Source organism: Lemur catta, chromosome 5 (genome assembly GCF_020740605.2).
Source record: "Lemur catta isolate mLemCat1 chromosome 5, mLemCat1.pri, whole genome shotgun sequence".
Lineage (NCBI taxonomy): Eukaryota > Metazoa > Chordata > Mammalia > Primates > Lemuridae > Lemur > Lemur catta.
The window spans coordinates 12,243,345-12,262,769 of record NC_059132.1 but is presented as its reverse complement, the minus strand read 5'-3'; the positions used below and the strand labels follow the sequence as shown (position 1 = coordinate 12,262,769).

Below are 19,425 nucleotides of genomic sequence, written 5' to 3'. Positions count from 1 at the left end.
TCCATATCTTGGCTATTGCAGATAGTACTGCCATAAACATGAGAGTACAGATATCTCTTTGACATATTGATTTTGTTTCCTTTGGATATATGCCTGCATCAAAAATCTCATCAGAAGATGTTATAATTTTTTTCAACTATCAAAACTATAGTTTACAATAATCTGTTGTATATTTCAAAATAGCTAGAAGCTAGAAAAGAAAAATAGAACCTCTTTATCAAGGAAGAAATCTCCCACATCACTCCAGCCCCGTTTTTTCCTGCAGGTTTTCTGTCCTGCCTTCACATATCAGGAAACCTGCATTTCCTATTGCCATGAGACAGCCCTTCTCTTGGTAGTGGGATTGCTATATCACATGGTAATTCCATTTTGGATTTTTTGAGGACTCTCCACACTGTTTTCCATAATGGCTACCTTCATGTACATTTCTACCAACAGTATATAATAAGAGTTCCCCTTTCTCCACATCCATGCCAGCATTTGTTATTGTTTGGTCTTTTTTTTATAATAGCCATTCTAATAAGGGTGAGCTGATATTTCATTGTGATTTTGATTTGAATTTCTCTGATGATTAATGATGTCGAGCACTTTTTCATATAAATGTTAGCCAGTTGTATGTCTTCTTTAGAGAAATGTCTGTTCAGGTATTTTGTCCATTTTTAAATTGTATTATTTGGGTTTTTTTTTTTTTTTTTTTTAGCTATTGAGTTGTTTACATTCCTTACATATTCTGGTATTAACCTCTTGTCAAATGCATAGTTTGCAAGTATTTTATCCCATTCTGTAGGTTATCTCTTCATTCTCTTGATTGCTTCCTTTCCTGTGCAGAAGCTCAGCTTGGAATTACTAAAGGTGTGATTTCTGGGTGTGAATCAATCATGAGACACATCAAAGGAAATTTTCTTTTGGAAGCAGCAATAACAGGATGGAACACAAATGTTCACAATTTCATCACAATGTGGTTGTCTACGTTGTGCTGTCCTTAGACAATGCCTACATCTGAAAATCATCCAGGTCTTTGGAAAGGAAGGAGCAGGGGACTAGCATTTATTGGAACACCTCCTTCTCATATATATGCATACTTCTATTAACATTGCCCTGTGCAGCTCTGGTGTGTTATAGCTTTTATTATCTCAGAAATCTCTCTCTCGTTTGCACATGCTCTCTCTCTCTCTCTCTCTCATACACACACACAAACACGCACACACAATTTCCTTGCTGAATAATACAGATACTATGTAAGTTTTCTTCTGGCCTTTTAGCTAATAGAGCGTATGCTCAGGACATGAGCACTAAGGGGAAGAAACAATTTATCATGCAAACCAGATACTTTTGAAAGTGAAAGGGAATGCTATTAATACAAATGCTAAGACAACTGGCCCCATGAAGTGCATCATAAACAGCACTACAGTTGGGGATAAACACTCAACAGTGATTTGAACCATAGCTAGGAGAAACTTGTGGCAACAGTCCTGACCTCAGTGGGTTTGAAGAGAGTGTAAGAGTAAACTCCAGGGATGAAATAATTCAACCATTCGGAACCTTGTCTCCGAGTTAAAAGGGGTTTCCTTGAGCACAATCTCTTCTCATATTCACAATCACTTTGGAACAGATGTGTTATTATTCTCACATCAGAGATAAGGAAATAGAAGCTTAGAGAGTGAATACAAAATGTCCAAAATCCATATGGCCAGAATTTGGTAAAGCTAACACTAGAACTTTGCCCTCTCTGATTCCAAACACCAATCTGGAAGCCATGTCACGTCCTGGGCTAGATACAGACTTTGGTTGCAATGGATCATGGTTCAAATCCCAGCTCTGGTGCTATGCCAGCTCTGTTACCTTGGGTGACCTGCATGATCGGAGTGCAGTGGTGAGAGCTTATGTTTATGCAGTGCTTGCCATGTCCCCTGCTCTGTACTGAATACTTTCCATACACCTCATTCATGCCTCACACTAACCCCATCTTGGAGATACTCTTAGAAAGCACATTTTGCAAATGAGGGAAATAGTCTGAAAGAGGCTGGAAAAGTGCTCACTGCATGGGAGATACACAGTAAACACTAGCTTCCCTTCTCTCCTGGCCACAGGTCGTAGCACATTGTAGGTCTTGAACCATTCTGTGTTTCATAATCCTGTTCTGGAAGGTCTTAGGAAGTGATCCCTTCTCCTAATGAATGTGTCTGCTTGTCTACTTTTTGTAAAGGCTCAAGGATGACTGGTTATATGATGCTTTTTTCTTTTTCTTGGTGTGGCCAGAATCCCTTCCAGTTTCTTGCAAGCATTTTGTCCCATGCAGTGGTTGTGGCCATGCATAGGAAACAGCAGGTGGTGCCAGATGACAGATGGTGTGGGAGCCCGTTCCCCAGTGGGAGGGGGCGCGAGCGAGCAGGCAGGCAGGCAGCTGCCAGGAGCCCTTCCCCGCTCGCTCCCGCCTCGCTCTCAGAAGCTCGGATCCAGACGCACGCGAGGCGCTGTCCTTTCAGCACCGCAAGCTCAGGCTGAGGAGGGAGGACTCCCGGCCGTCCTCCTCCTCTTCAAATTGGCTTGAATCTGCTCTGATCCCCAAGAGTGCAGCACAGTAAGTAGGCATTCGTTTTTGCTACAACCACTCCCCAATATCCTCCAACCCCTTACCAGCCCTTTCACCCCCGTGACAGCCCTGTTTTGTCTAATAACGTTCCATCAGCAGGATTGATGAGAGAAATTCAGTTGTGTTAAGCTTTCAGGGGTGGGAAGGGAGCACCATTTGACTTCCAAGGGATCTGGAGATGAATAAATGTGATTTGTTTATTTAGTTGGCAATCTTGCAATGTGGGGGCTGCTAACTTTCCATGGAACCAAAAAAAAAAAAAAAAAAATGGCCCTTCGCTATTGAGGAAATGGAGGCATTCCATGGCTGAATAACAGGATTGGGCCAAGCCAGCCTGTTTTGTTTAGGAAATTGAAGCTCATGCACAATCTACATATGATGTAAAAGGGTGACCGTAGAGACATCAAATTTATTCATTGTGTTTTAGGGGTACTACTGAAGAAAAGCCAATATAATAAAATAGCAGCCAGAGTGGGGAGGTGAAATTCATCATACTGCAGGGGGACCCTGAATAATGGATTCATTTTGCACTACGAATGAGCTTTTCACTGGGATTGTATGAACACTTTAGCTGTAGTGTCTCGGGTGTTTGTTTTAAGCTTGTATTTTTTTGTGTATAGGTCTGGGATTTTCCTTGAGTCCCCCAAATTTGAGGGCTGTTGAACCCCGAGGGCAGGTGACATATTTTGATGATTAAAGAAGTTTTAATGGACAATGGGAATCATGTCAGAAAATCTAGTGGAAGATCAATCACTGATCACTAGATTGAAAGCCACCCGAGTGGAGCTGTTGAGGACAGCGCTATTTTCTCTGCCGTCAGTCCTCTCTTTCCCTGCCTCACCTCCTGCTGTAACCAGAACCCCACTGCTTGCCTTAGGTCTGGGAAGAAAGGCGTAAGGATGGTGAAGCTGAACAGTACCCCCAGCGAGAAGGTAACCAAGCCGCCTTCAGTTGAGGATGGCTTCCAGACCGTCCCTCTCATCACGCCCTTGGAGGTTAATCACTTGCAGCTGCCTGCTCCAGAAAAGGTAAAGCAGGTGCTCTTTCTCCCATCAGCTCCCCCATTTCAGGAAATAAAGCAGCAAAAAATCCCATCCCCAAGCCCTTTCATTCCCTCATCTGCCAAATACGCTCCCTTTCTTATAAAACGTAGTTATTCCTTCCAAAGACAAGACATCTCTTGTGCTATTTCAGATTTATGGTAAGTGTTTATTCATTTTTTTGGTTCATATCTACATACACAGGCAAGCAAATTAATCTTTCCTTGTTAAAGTTTTATCACAGCAGATGAATACTAATAAGCTTCTAGATGGTGACAGAGAAAATCCATCTCGATTATTTTGGGGAGGTGTTTCAAAAATTGACTGGTGTAGATGTGAGGACAGAGAATTGGATTCACTCCAACAAGCATTCAATTTGCACCTGCTAAGGCCCTGTCCCTGTACTAGGAGTTGGTTACAAAAAGGCAAAATTACAAAATCTGTTTCCACTATGACAAATTAATCTAATGCTTCCTGGTAAATGCTATAACCGAGCATGACAAAGATTATGAGAGTGCATGGGTGGAAACAACTAAATTCTGTCGGGGTGGGGAGACGGTGGGGAGGGTTTGGGGCTGGAACAGGGAGGACAGGTTAGGTAAACTGCAGAGGAGAACATTTGAATTGAGCTTCTAAAGGTAAGTAACGCTTGGATCCAGATAGAACATAGCAGGAAAAGACATTTTCAAGGCACAGGGCACACTTGCGCAAAGCATGGAGCGCTTTTAGGGAACAGCATAACTGCAGGAGAGTCTTTGGGGGAGGCGTGGCTGGAAATGAGTGACTGGCTGATGGCACATCTCCTGACATGGGAGTAGTCCACGAAGAATGGAGGTGGGCATTCATACAAAGGTGGAGTGCAGGGGGTTTATGGACACATGGACACAGGTGGGAGAAACCGTATCATTTAAGATCCACCTAGGGCAACTTGGGGTTTTATTATGTAAGATTTTGCATGCCATAAGGGAGAGATTTGGAAGCCAGTGATGAAGTTCCCTGGCTGAAGAATGAACAATGGATCATTCCATCTGTTTAACTCTCTCATTGGCACCTGCAGGAGGGCATTGTGTGTCTTAACCAATTGGCTCTGTCCAATCAACAGGAGAGAAGCCAAAGCTAGATAAAGGGCCTGCCGGTTGGCTGGGGGTCGAGTAATTTGTTTTGAAAGTGCAGAGGTTGTCAACGTGAGAATGTGCAGGGGTGGGGTGGCAGAAATAGAGAATTCTTGAGCCATCCTGAGAAACTGATGAAGTCTTTAAAAATAAATTCTGAACAGGCAATTAACACTAAAGAAACGAGCGGGGATAATATTAATAGAGTGCCTGCTACATGTATATCAGAGGTTCTTGGGTTTTGACTGCATATTAGAATCAGCTGGGGAGCTTTTAAAATTACTGCTTTCTAGGCTACACCCCAGAACAATTCTATCAGTGTCTCTGGGGGTGAGACCCAGGCATCAGTATTAATAAAATCTCCTCAGGTGGCTCCTGTGTGCAGCTGAAGTTGAGAACCACTGTTTAGGTGTGCATTGCCCCTGGAAGTCAGGGACTATGCATTCACATTTAGAGATGGAAATCTGGTGAGTTATCCAAGCTCACAGAAGGAGTAAGTGGAAATGCTGGAATTTGAACCCAGATATAAGTGGAAGTTAAAGAAGAGAATGCAAGATATTCTCTTGAGTTGTTGTGAAGCCAGCAGCTACAGCCTTGCATATCTGCATGTCTGTGCCTGAGAGGTGTGCAAAGAAAAGGCATTGTGGTAAGGTCCCCTCTCCCCCTAACCTTCCATAGTCCTGAAGATCAGCCAGAGATTACTATGGCCTCTGTCTCCCCTTTCCTCTCCTCATCCTCCCAGGACTTTATTTTTTTCTTGAGAGGGGAGACAGGCCCAATAACCCCTGAGCATCCAGTTCAGATGTCCCAGAAAACTGTCCCCAGACCTGAAGGATAAATCCATTGTCTGTCATGGTAGACCTGCACTCATGGAAGGGGAAACCAATGTATCCTGGAAGATGCAGTGAGTCCCAGTTTGACCACAAATCCCTAATGGGGGCACATCAAAGACTTCCTCTGTTGCTCATGGCAAAGTCTTTCACCAGGTGGACCTCAGTTTCCTCCTCTGTGAAGTGGGGAGAATCACACCTACCTCACAATGATCACAACAAAGTTAGATGTGGCCTCATACATAAAGTGCCTGGCGCAAAACTATAAGAGAATAACAGTTACCATTTTCAAGTGCTTCCTAAATGCTAGATGCTGTCCTAAGCTATATGTACGCCACACACACACACACAATTTTCTTTCATCCTTTCAATAGTTAATAGGACCCAGTGAGGGATTTGTTACTTTCATCCATATTTAAAACATACTCAGACACAGAGTGGTAAAGTAACGTCCAAAAACAAATAGCTAGTAAAGTATCCTGGGTGCAGGACCCAGGTGGTGTTGTTCCAGAACCTTCCATCTCAGCAGAAACAAGGAGCAAGCTTGCCCCAGACTTGGTCAGTAGCTCGAGCTCAGTTTCTGATTCACAGTGTGACTTGATTCTCCTCCCTTGGGTCTCTGCCTTCTCTAAGTGGGGAATTGTATTAGCAGTTTTCTGTGCTAATATTTAGCTTTGTAATCATTCCAAGAGTAAACATGTTTTTCCCCCTGATGTTAGAACAGATGTGTTAAAAGTAAATTCTACTCAAGAAGGCAAAGCTCCTCTAAATGCTTGGAAGAGTGTGGCAGCTATGGGCACGGACGCAAGCCGCCTCATAAGGCGGGTGCACATCCCTGCTTCCGCTTCTACCAGCCTGCTTGGTTGAGAGCTTGGTGCAAGTTCTGAAGCTGCTCAGCCTCCGCCTCCTCTTGTGCAAAATGGGCACGATAATTTTGGGACCCCCCTCCCAGGGCTATTGCAGAGGAGGTGAAGGGAGCCTGACACAGTCCCAGCCCTCTGATTAGGGTCAGTCAGATAGTGAGTGGTGGACACTAAGGGGGTTATCAGAAAGAAGTATATTCGACCCCAGTGCGAAGTCATGGCTTTCCCTTTTGAAGATGTAACCTACAGAGTGTGCTTGGTGTGTAGTGCTGGAAACCATCTTTAGAGTCATTCGTACTAAACGCCCTTTAGCAGCATGGAGTCTGAAAATCGGGAGAAAGCGTTTGGAGGCTAACTGGAGAGGGTGGCCATGTCTGGAGTACTTGCTCTGGGCTGGAGAGGGGGCTGTGCTGGGCATTCATGTCTGTTACTTCAGTTAATCTTCCCAACAGCCCTGTGAGGCAGGTTTTAGTGCACCCATTTCACTGATGAGGAAACTGAGGCTCAGATGAATGGAAGTGGCCTGCCCAAGCCTCACAGATGAAGGGTGGAAGGGCTCTGGTTAGAACCCCACTGTACCCAATGCCCCAGCTTTCCCCCCTGCACTGTGCTGCCTTAAGTGGCGAGAAGCCCCTGGCCTGGGAAGGTCTCCCAAACTCTACAGTCCCTCGTGTGTGGCCGTAGCTGCTCCTTGGCTCTCCCCCAGCCAGACGCCTGGACCTGCAGGGGGCCTGGTGCTTCTCCAGCGAGAACACCACAGCCCCCAGTGCCCCCTACCCTGCCCAAGCTGGAGAGACTGGTGCCTGCCTCGAGAGGGAGGCTCCGCTGGCCTCCTGCCTCTTCTCCCTGTCACTGTGCTCCACTCTCCATGCTGCTCCTGAGCTTCCTCAGGGCTGTGACCAGGTCTCTCTTCCACGGAACCCTTTCCAGCCCCACATCCCACAGGGTACCCTCCCCCAAACCTTCCCTCTGCTTTCCAGTGCTTTGTTATCTGGCCTGCATGCATCCCCTCCCCTGGCACAGGGCCTGCAGTACCTGCAGGAGCACTGTTCTCAGTGGGGGCTGTTTTGCTTGCCCGGGGGGACATTTAACAATGTCCGGAGACATTTTTGTCGCAACTGGAGGGAGGATCCTACTGCCATCTTATGAGTAGAGGCCAGGAATGCTGCTAAATATCATACAGCACACAGGACGGCCCCACCCCTGTCCCCTCAAAGAATTATCCTGCCCCAAATGTCAACAGTGCCGAGGCTGAGAAGCCCTAGAGTTTCCCACACTCTCCAGCTGTTCTGTGCCTCCTCCTGAACAAGCCATTCCTTCTGTCCAAAATGTCCTTCTCACCCCTTTTGCTCGTCTGATAAGCCAATAGTCATCTTCCCAGACCCAGTTCTGACAGGGGCTCTCCTGGACCCCTTCCCTGGCCATGCATAAGTACGGCAGTGGTTGTGCTTGTCACACTGGCAGGTATTCTCCCACATCTCTCCCTGCCTCCCTCCAGCCAGTCTCCTCGGGTACCAGGTAGGCACCAGGCACTGTGCTGGGCTATGATACACAGCCATGAAGAGACAGCACGGCCACTGCTTTTGTGGAGCTTCCAGTCCAGTGGGGAAGAGGGACTTCAAGCAAGCCAGCAAACAAACGAAAGCGTGCAGATGCACATTGAGAGAGGGTCTGTAAACGAAAGAATAAGGTGCTGTAATGTAAGGAAAGATCAAATTTAGGGGACCTAATTATGGTGGGAGGATGGCCAGGAAGCAGCGCTGGCTGAGAGCTGGGGGTGGGCTGGCGAGGGCAGCAGGGAGCAGAGGGCCGGCCTGCAGGCAGGCGCTGAGGAGGGCAGAGGAGCAGTCAGGGCCCCAGGTGGGCGGCCACATGCCTGGCGAAGGGGAGACTTAGGGGAGGAGGTGGGGTGGGTACCAGTTCATGTGGGGCCTGGTGTCTTCTTTGGGAAGGTGTTTGAAGCTGGAGAGAAACAGGATCAGAGTTGGATTTTGAGAGATTGCTCTGGCTGCTGTGGGCCACTGTAGGGACAAAAGACAGGCTCGGCCTCAGGCCCGGTCTTTGGGGCTCCTCTGCCTCTTTCCTTCCTATCAGTCCTCCATGCAGCGCTGGAGTAGTTTCCCCCCAAGTAGGGGGGCCTGGGTGTCCTGCAGCACCCCCACCGTGAATGATGGAAGAAAAACATGGAAGGCACGAGGCCAGCGAGAAGGCCACTGCCATATCCAGGAAGGAGGGTGGGGGCTGGGACAGGGGTGGTGGCAGCAGGAACGGGAAGGTGGGTGGTATGTGGACGCAGAGCCAGGAGGGCTGGGAGGAGAATTCGCTTTCTGCTCTGTTTGTGCACTAGGCCTGGGGCTCCGGCTCTGTGTCACCTGGGTAGCATTAGGTCTGGCACGCAGTGGGCAGTGAGGAGCACTGGCTGAACAAGGCCCCCTCTCTCTTGCTTAGCTTGACACCGGGCTCAATTTCTCTGCTTGACAGGTGAGGAAATCGCTCGAATCTGAGCAGTTAGGTGGCTTCCTCCAGGCCATAGGAGTGAAATCTTGAGAAGCTGGAACATTAATCTGCAGACATCAAATTCCAAGACATGCCTTTGGGGCCTTGCTGCCTTTGGTTTACTGAAGTGACTACAATAACCCACATGTCCCCTCAGCCCCTTTGTGAGGCGGCTGCTGTTCTCCCCATTTTACAGAGGCAGAAACAGTCTTGGACAGGCAGAATGCTGTCCTAGGACCCACCGCGGGGAAGCAGTGCCGCAAGATCTGCACACAGATGTGCCGAGACATGCCAGCTGCCAGGTGGCAGGTCTGCAGCAAGCAAACCTCCGGCAGACACACCTCCACCTGGGCAAAGCCCCAGGGGAGCATTGTCCTCTCCTGCCAGGCTCTGGGTGAACACACCTTTCTTTCCTGTTGACGATGAAGTCTTTGTGCATCCAGAAGGAGGCGGGTTCACCTGCTTGTGGGAGGAAAGGACAGCAGACGTTTAGAGACCCATGACTGGTGTTTGGCAGGCCTCAAATTTTGCGTGGTAGACCACATGCACCCTGCAGTCCAGGAGACCTGGGTTCGAATCTCAGCTAAGCTATTTACTTAATGCGTGACTTCAGGCAAATTGCTTAGCATCTGTGGGCTTCATGTTTTTTTTGTTTGTTTGTTTGTTTTCAACTCTAATGTAGCCATATTTGCCTAACAAGGTCACTGTGAAGGAAACAATGTGACCATTGTCTAAGGGGCCCAGCTCAGTGCATGGCACATGGAGGGCTCTCACTGACAGTTTCCTTTCTGTCACTGCACATGCAGAACATGTCTCTTGAAGATGATAGCTCTGGAAGAAGACTGGGCAAGGGGCCCATGCCAAGAAGGGTGGGGCTTCTGGGGGGGGGCATGGGGAGGTGTGGGCCTGACGGGGGAGACCTGGGAGGATGCTGGGCAGAGGGAATGCCACTGCTGTGACCGAGGCCTGCTACCTTCCTGGCCTCTCCTTTGGCTTCCTGCAAGGTTTCCTTTTCTCCCCAAGACACAGGATCAGACGGCGTCAGCCTCGCCCCAGGGAGCAGCGGAAACGCACATCTCTGCAGGCCGCAGGCCCTCCGGCCCCCGTGCCTCAGAGACTCCCAAGAGACAGATTAGAAATCACCCCAAATTGGGGCCAGGGCTCTGACTAGGCAGTTTCAGCAACTAGACAGAAAATGACCAATAAACATTAAAAATAATTCTCTATAATTTAAAAACATAATTTTAAACACAATACAATTTTTTTAGCTATCAGATCAGCAAAAAAAATAAATTTGGTAATGCCTAGTGTTGATAACGCTGGGGACAAACAAATCCGTCCTCAGTTCACTCTCGTTGGTTACATAACATGATGCAATGTGCAGTGTTTTCCAGAGGCTATTTTGATACTGTCTATAAAATGTAAACTATAGACACCATTTGACTGGTCTGCTTCTTACTGGTGGGAAGTTACCCAGTGGGCATATTTTTTTAAGCATGCAAAGCCCTGTCTGTATTTAAGAAAACTGGGAACAGCTTGGACTGTTCATGAGAAGGCCCTGGTTGAGCAAGCTCTAGTGGGCAATTGTTACGAGAACCAGGCGGATCTGCATGTGCTAACGTGGAGAGAAGCAGCAGACCCGGTGCTCAGTAAAAACAATTTTAAAGAGAGTGGTATGGAATGATCCCATTTGTGGAAACACACAGAGTGTGTGTATGTTTTATTTTTATAATTCATAAAACAGTTTTGGAAGGACACACAGAAACCGTTAAATGTTTGGGGAGTAGGGGTGGGATAGGCCAGGCCTGTTGGAAGAAATTTATTTTATAATTTTCATCTTTTTTTTTTTTTACCATAAGCATGTATCAAATTTTCTACTTAAAAAATCACCCCCATTTCACAGATGGTGAAACAGTCTCAGGGAGCTGATATAAGGTGCTCACTTTCACATGTGGAGAGAGCAAGGTGGTGTGAGCCAGTGTCCCTGCACGTACAGTGTGGTGTTACCGTGGCCCAGTTTGAATTCAAATCCTAACTCCACCACCTACTTGCTGTGTGAACCTGGGCAAGTTTATTAACTGCTCTGATCGTCCGTTTCCTCATGGCAATAACATCTTCCTCTAAGAATTGTTGTAAGGATGAAATGGGAAAAACACATTTCAAATGTTTATCACAGTGCTCAGCGCATAGTAAATGCTAATTAGAAAGCTGTTACTATTATTGTTGTTGTTATTAACATTATTATCGTCATCAATTCAGTCCCAGAATGAGGTCCTCTGTTCAGAGCACACACGGGCTATAGACAGCAAGGAGAGCTGAGCAGTGCTTTGGGGTGGCCCGGGTCTCTGGACCACGGAGGGCCCAGGTGGCAGAGCTGTGGGCCTCCACGCTGATGGTTCAGCCAAAGCAGCTGACCTCTGCTCAGAGCAGAAAGAGCTGGAAGCCCCTGTAGAGTACCCCGCGGGGAGCACCTCATCCTGCCCCTACGACGCCTTGTCATTGAACTGAGGAATCATGGACTTTTTGTGCTAGATGGTTCATTTGAGGCCATATTGGCCAAACTTTCATTCTGCCTCTGAGAAAACAAAGGCCCGACAAAGAAAAGAAACTTCATTCCACGGCAGGAGCTCTGGACTAGTAGTTGTCAGCTTCATACTAGAGACCTGCTTCTGACTCTGTTTTTGTGTGTCCTATAGCAAACCCCTTCCCTCTCTGGGCCCCAACTCCCCATCTGTGAAGTGATGGGGTCAGACAACACTGCTGCTGAAGTCCTTTGAGCTCTGACCTTTTACCTTGTGTTCTGGGCCTAATACCAAGTTTAAGGGCCCAGGGAAAGACTCAAACCCAAAGAGCGCGTGTGGCGTGAGGTGTATGGGGCGCAAATGGAGAAGAGTTCCCAGCCAAGGCCTCAGGCTCCATCTGGGCACCTTCACCTTCTCTCTTTAGAAACAGAATTTATTTGTTCCCTCATTTAACGTTATTTATGGATCCCCCACTATGTCCTGGGTTCCATAGGCTCAGAGATTGAGTGTTAAGTTTAAGTCTTGGCTCTGCTTCCCAGTGGCTAAGTGAGGTTGTGATGTCATTTCTGTTGTCTGAGACTCAGGTTTCTCATATGTAAAATGGGTATAATCCTTTACCTCATAGAATGATTGAAAGGATTTGCTGAAATATAGGATGCAAAGTTGTTGGCATAATGCCAGGCACATAGTGGGTACCTTTTTTTCAAAAAAAAAAGAAAACCATGATGGATAGGAAAGAGCTTGATAATCTTGAGTGTGAATAGTAGCTCAAGCACTTACAGTCATTTGATCAAGGGCAAGTAATTGAACTCTCTGAGGCTAGATTTCCTCATCTGAAAAATGGGAATAATAATCATGATTTCAAAGAAGAGTACCGGGGGTTGGAGAGAATGCAGTCAGGAGAACTGTGAGAACTGAGTGAATGCCCATCAGTAGAGCACCAGCACGTGTCTGGCACACAGTAGGCGCTCAGGGGCCAGCCATTCATTGTCCTGGCTCTGACCCTCTCTCTCCCCTGCAGAGATGAGCTGGGGGGTGCACTTGCATCTATTTTTGGCCTGTGCAAGTCCAGCTCATAAAAATACAGCCTTGCTCCTTGTCAGCATTTCCATGCTTTGATTTATCGTTCCTGCCAATCCTGGGGCCTCTCCATGTGGGAACCCCTTCATTATTGATAATCCCGGGAAGTAGTATTTTAAATTTTTATGATCTGTACTTTGCACCATCTGAACCACCATGTATTATCTGGCCTTGCCAGCAAAATGGGAATTATATCCCGACGAGGGGTCCTTTAGGGATGAATAATTTATCCCATTTTCACAATGCCAATTATGTTAAATTATGTTCTTTCTATTAGCAGCTGACAGGACAATGGGGGACCAATGTGTAAATATGAAAAGAAAACAAAGTTATTACTTTGCCCACATCCACAACGATATTTTAAAAACCTGGAGTGTCATTTGTCCCAATATCTATAAATCCCACTTTTAATAATAAAAAAGTAGGAAGAATGTTTCCTTTCCCCTCTCCACTTTTCCCGTTTCTACTATTAATCAAGGCTCTCAGGCTCTGTTTTGTTCCATTTTTTTTAACTGTGGGGAAAAAGAAGAGTGTCCAAAATAGAGTCTTTCTTTGCACATTTATTTCTCTCTCTTCTCTTTGCTTATGCAAGCTGTTTCTCCAAGGTAAAATTAGTAATGATTGGCTGACATTTCTTATGTTTTTCCCTTCATAGTACCAAAAAAAAAGTAACTGTTACTGTATCTTTTATAGAAGGGAAATGGTCCTGGTTGTGCTCCACAGGAACAAAGCACCAGGCCCCATGACACTCCCATAGCTGGTTGGTGTCAGTGACCATGTAGCTGTGTTTCCCGCTCCCTGCGCCTGTCCACACTGTATATCTCCACGATGGCCAGAGGCTTCTCCACTGCCTGCCATGCACATCTGGAAAGCCATTCTCGTGCTTATTACCCTTCCGCAGCTCCTCACTGCCCTCACATTGACCTTCAAGGCACTCAGCTCGGCATTCAGAGCCTCTGTGCGCCCCTCCAGCTCCACCTCTGTCACCTCCTCACCTCCCCAGCCCCATCCTCTGGCTACTCAGAACCTCCTCTTTGTAGCTGCCCAGGTGTCTGCTGGTATATGCCTCTTCCTCTGTCTAGAAAGATCTTTTCTCTGGGGTTGGGGAGGCAAGAACAGAAACAAGGAAGCTGGCCAGAGCAGAAGTCCCCAGAGAGATGATGATGTCCTGGACTAGGGTGGAGGCCGTGTGATTGGACAAATGGGTCTATTTGGGAGACATTTTTGAGGAAGCTGGAGGTGGAATAGATGGAATGATGGAATGAATTTGGGGACCGAAGGGGAGGGATCATAAGAGATTCCTTTATGTGACTTGTCATAAACAGTGGTGTGGATAGTGCTGCTATTTTCTGAGCTGGGGATTGCATGGGATGCAAATGCCGAGGGTGCCGCGGTCAGGGCAGGAGGGAGAGGACCCAGGAGCTTTGCTGTGGGTGTCATAAACGTAGCTGTGCCGGCCCGAGGGCAGATGTCCAGTGGGGGAGTCTGGGTGTTAGTTGAGGTCTGCGTGGAGGTGAAAATTTGAGAGTCATGAGAACAAAAGATGGACTTGGAAGTGATGGGAGTAAGTGAGATTACCCAGAGGGGGCTCATGGAACAGAAGGAAAGAAGAGTGGTGGTGACCTGGCCTTGAGAACTCCCAACACTGAGAGCTCGGGCAGGAGGAGCCGAGGCGGGCCGGCCAGTGTGGCAGGAAGGCAGCCACGGGGGAGGCTGCCACTGACCCCGGGGAGGGGAGCATTTCCCGGAGGAGCGAGAGATGGAGCCTGTGAGAGCTGACCGGGAGGTCAGAGCACTGTCCGTCTGTTCCCGGCAAACGGGCCAAGGCCCTTTGAAATGGGGCTGGGAGTCTAACGAGCTAACATGTCCTCAGCGGTGAAGGTAAAATAGCAAGTAGCAGCCAGGGCTGCTTTTGGAGAAAATGCGGCTGAGCTGGAGACAGGAGCAGAAGACTGAGGACTCACATGGTGTCAGGCACCTGCCTGTCCCGTGGCCTGTGTTTGAGCCCTGGGGTTTGAGAGGTAAGGCATCGAAGCCAAAAGAACTGTTTTCATTAGAAAGTCACTCAGCCTAAGCAGCATTTCAGGGGAGTTTAGAACAAAGCAGGGCATGGATTTGAAGAGAGGCCTGTGGTCCTAGCTCTGTCTAAATTCAGAACCCCCTAACCCCATTACTGCAAATGGTGAATGGTGTATGTTTGAAATAAATATATTACATACAAATTATATGTAAATTATTATACATATATTTGAAGCTGATGTAAATGAAATCACACTGTATATAGAAAAACTTTTTGGTGTCTGATTTCTTTTGTTCAATGTAACATCCATGAGATTCATCCATGTATACGTAGTAATTGCTGTGAGGCATTTCATTTATGCATAAACCACAATTTTCCATTCTCCTCTTAGTGGACATTTGAGATGTTCTTAGATTTGAGCTATTATGAACAAAGCTGCTATGAATGCTCTTGTGTGTATCTTCTGGTGGACCCATTATATTTTTGAGCTGACTTTTTGCTGACACCAAGGAAAGCTATTAATTTTTGTTATGCTTATATAGTATTTGGCTATCTTATTAAATTCTAATAGCTTTTTCAGTTCATTTTCTTGGGTTTTCTTGGAACACATTTGTATCAGATAGAAAGCTTTTAGTTTCAAGTAACAGAAAACTCAACCCAAATTGGATTAAGGCCCAAAGAGTATGTATTTTCCCCCATAACTGATTGCAGAGCCCAGCGTGGGTCTAGTTTCAGGAAAGGTGTGATTTAGGGGATAGGATGTCATCAGGGCCCATCTCCATTTCTCTGGGTTCCTCTTGGCTCTACCATCCTTGGGTACTGCCTGTCTTCCTGGCTCCCCCTCGGAGTGGCAACAATTGCTACAGCAGTTCTAGAATTCAAGTTCTCACCAAACCATCCAGAGGAACAGCATGCTCTGAGGATACCCGTGAAGACCAAGGAAGCTTCTTTCCTCAAGACCCTAGTCAATACTGCCTCATAGCTCATTGGTCTACATTGAGTGATATGCTCATGTCTGAGCCAATGAAATTGTGCGATCAATAGGATACTATGCCCTGATTGGCTCAACTCCATGAGGGACCAGCCCACTCATTAAGGGAGGAGTCAATCCCACCAAACCTCATGGCTGCCACACACTGGGGCAGGGGTGGGGTCCTGAAAGGAATATCAGGGAACTTTTGAGTGGAGAAGAAAATGGATGCTAGAGAAGCAATCTCAAAATGTATATTATTATGAGAATAAAAATGATATTGCCTGTAATGATTATTCATGATCTCATTCTGGCAGGAATATTTTTTAATTCTGTCTCTTGCCTCAACATGTTGGCTAGAACACAGGGTCTTTTAAGTTTACACGGAGTGGAAGTGGTTTTGAGCTCTTTCAGAAGCTCTGGGAAGGGTGTGTATAAAAATAGGCAGAGGAAAAGACTAAGAAGCAAATGCTTCTTCACATTTGCCTGTGAGTGGAGATGCTCACGGCTAGTCCGATGGCTGTGGACTGGGAAGGAAGGCATCTGGCCGAGAGATTGTTGGGCTAGTTTCCTATTGCTGTGTAACAAATTACCGAACGTTTAGTGGCTTAAAAAAACCACAAATTTATTATCTCAATGTTTTTTTTAGGTCAGAAGTCCAGGCATAGGTTAGCTGAGTTCTCTGCTCTGGGTCTCACAGGCTAAAATCAAGGTGTTTGCTAGGCTGCTTTCTCATCTGGCACTTGGGGTCCTCTTCCAGGCTCATTCAGGTTGTTGGCAGAATTCAGCTGCTTGTGGGTGTAGGACTGAGGTCCCCCTTTTCTTACTGGCTGTTGGCAGAGTGTTGTCCTCAGATACCAACTGTGTGGCCCTCTCTTGACCTGTCAGTTTACTTCTTCAAGGTCAGTGTAGAATCTCTTCCAGGCGGCTACCTCAGAGTTTTATATAGCGTAGTGTGAGCATGGGAGGGACCATGCTATCATAGTCACAGGTCCTGCCCACACTCTTGAGGGAGGAAATTACACAGCACATGTACACCAGGGGCCAGGAATCTTCAGAGCTGTCTTAGAATGCTGTCTATCACAAAAGGCAATTATTACCCTAAGGCTCCCACTGACCAGGAAATAGATGTATTATTATGCATATAACAATAGATGTATCATATGTATATTATATGTAATATGTATACATTCGTGCATGGGGAGATGAAATTATAAATCCAAGTTTGTTAATATTTATAAAAATGTGGATTCAGAGAAATGATCAGACATCTAATTTTTCTACACCAGTTCATAATCTGACAGTTGATCTAGTGCTATCCAAAATATTTCTAATAACTAGAATTTGTAGAATATTCTTTCCGTTCACAAAGCACCTAAAATGAAATGTTATTTCATTTAGTCCACTCTATGAGCTGTGCTTTAGCATTTGCTCTTTTGTTTCCATTAGCTCTTGACTCTCACATTCCCATTGCAGTTCCTATGCCAGCAAAACAGGTACTTGTAGATCACACGCTGTTTCACACTTTTATTTTTTTTGCCATGTGGTTCACTTTGCAGAAAATGTCTTCCCTTGCCTTGTCCACACAGAAAACTTCTATTCATCCTTCAAAACCCTTTTTGTTTCAGACAGGGCAGTCAGGGGCATGCTTGAACAGCACTGTTCTTTAGAAGTCCTTGTGTTGCTCTTGATGGTCAGAGTAGGGTGTATCTGTAGGCTGACAGGTATAAGCCAGGCTCAGCTCCACATCTGCCTCAGACGTCTGCAGAAGCAAATGTGACAGCACCCTGAGGCAGTGTTCAAATAAACGTTTGTTATTGAATGGTCTGAGTGTCTAATGTGCATTAACTCACTTATCTCTCACAACCATCCAGCGAGATGTTTTTGCTCACTTCTCCATTTTATAGATGAGAAAACCAGGATGCAGGTTTAAATGACTCACCCAAGGCCACCACCTAGTAAGTGGTGGAGCCAGGATTTGAACCCAGCACACACTTGTGCCCACCCCCTACGATATTGACAATATTGCTGTCTGCCTCATAGCGTAGAATTAAGTGAGCTAATATATGTCAGTGCCTGCTATATAGTAAATGTACAACGTATGAGAATTATTTTTCTTACCTGTGGCACAGAGGCTTCTGTTTTCCTATTCTTTGAGATAAGAGGTAGGAAGAAAATAAAAATATCAGAACATCCTTCTGCCCTGCCCTCTCCCTCAAGTCCTCCTCTGTGTTTGGCTGCACCACTCCCCTATTTAAAGGGGCTCTCTTTTTGTTGTTTGGAAGAGCAGACTGCAAAGAAGAGGGTCACAACAGCAGAATTTCCATCTGGAAATGGGTTCTCGAGGTGAGGGAGGGAGGGGTGTTGATGGGCTGGGGCCCAAGGCCTCCTTAACCAACATGTTTAAGTGCCATGTGGTAGATGTTAATATACGGTAGTGCTTTGCCCAGCCTTGCCTTTCAGAGCTGCACTGAGTCGATGGAATGCATGAGGGACTTTAAAGAACATTCTTCAGAGAAGAATTCTTGCTCTAGTCAATACACTTGACTTGTCTCCAGGGAAAGTTCGTTTGAGTTGTCAATGAAAATTCTATTAATTTAAGCTATAATGGTAAGTAAGACTGATCGTGGTTAGGAGATTGCTTCCTTGTTGCTGTGTGACCTTGGACAAGTGCTTAGCATCTCTGAGCTTCAGTTTCCTTGTCAGAGAAATGGAAATAGTAGTGGTACTAGGTGAGGTATGTGAAATGTTTGATCTGGTTCTGGCACATGATAAATGATTGGAAAAAATTGCTCATTATTATTTTATTTAACTCTCAAAGCAGCCTTATTGAGTAGGTGTATGATTACAATGATTGTCTATAATTTTACAGGTGAGACCGTGAGGCTCAGATAGCTTCTGTGTGCTTCCTGGCACTGCAGCAGTACCATGTGGATGGTAACTAGGCAATAGTTATTGGTTATTTGTCAGGTGTCTTTTTCTTTCACTTTGCCTGTGCAGTGGGATGGAGTTCCATAATGTCTTGCCAGGTTGACAGCAAATCTTGTTAAGATATTAACCACCTCTGCAAAAAATCCAGACTTTAGAAAAACAGGATGATACAATAGATCCAACAGACTTTTATATTTTCTTTTGCACAAGTCCCCAAATCAAATTGGAATTAAGTATGTGCACAAAGGCTTAGATATAGGATCTGCATCGTAACTTGTTTATGTAACAAAAACTGTGGAAACAACTCAAACGTTCAACAATTAAAGATGGATTAGATCAATTGTAGTATACACATAAAGTGGGATGTTACAGTACATCAAAAGGCAAAATGAAATCATATATTTGTCTGCGTTGGAAAATTGGAAAGAAGGTATGGTGTTGGGTAATAAAAGCAGGTTATAAACTACTTCATAAAGTATGAGTTCATTTCATGAAAAGAAAAATATGTTTTCATAAATATTAAATATATATATAACATGCACACATATAAGTCTATAAAAACATCTGGGAAGGCATAACCAAAATCGTCACCTGTGGTTGTCTCTGTTGGAATGGGGAGGTGCTAGGAATAATTTGAATTTTTTTCTAGTATGTGTTTGGGAAGGGGGATTCTTTATTTTCCGATCTTTAGGCCATGTATAATAAATTCTGGTTACTAGAAATAAAGAAAGGGAAAGAATAATGCTTCAGGTCTCCATGTGTGCTGACACTGATCCAACCTTTCAGGTGATTGTGAAGACAAGAACGGAGTATCAGCCGGAGCAGAAGAACAAAGGGAAGTTCCGAGTGCCGAAAATCGCTGAATTTACGGTCAGTTTCTTGATGGTGTAACAGAAAGCGTAAAGGTGAGGCTGGCCGCAGCCAACTCAGCACATCTCATGCCCGTGGAGCAGGTGCTGCTTGCTGGG

General features: G+C 45.8%; 1 protein-coding gene across 1 annotated transcript in view; it reads left to right on the top strand.

The window, feature by feature from the left end:
• Positions 1-2,444: 2,444 nt before the first annotated feature.
• The window catches only part of NSG2 (neuronal vesicle trafficking associated 2), a 56,010-nt gene continuing 39,029 nt past the window's right edge, over positions 2,445-19,425 (top strand). The window contains exons 1-3 of the mRNA XM_045551144.1: positions 2,445-2,581; positions 3,471-3,621; positions 19,244-19,327. Of these exons, the coding sequence (XP_045407100.1) occupies positions 3,493-3,621; positions 19,244-19,327 (213 nt within the window). The 5' untranslated portion in view covers positions 2,445-2,581; positions 3,471-3,492. The remainder of the gene's footprint in view (positions 2,582-3,470; positions 3,622-19,243; positions 19,328-19,425) is intronic.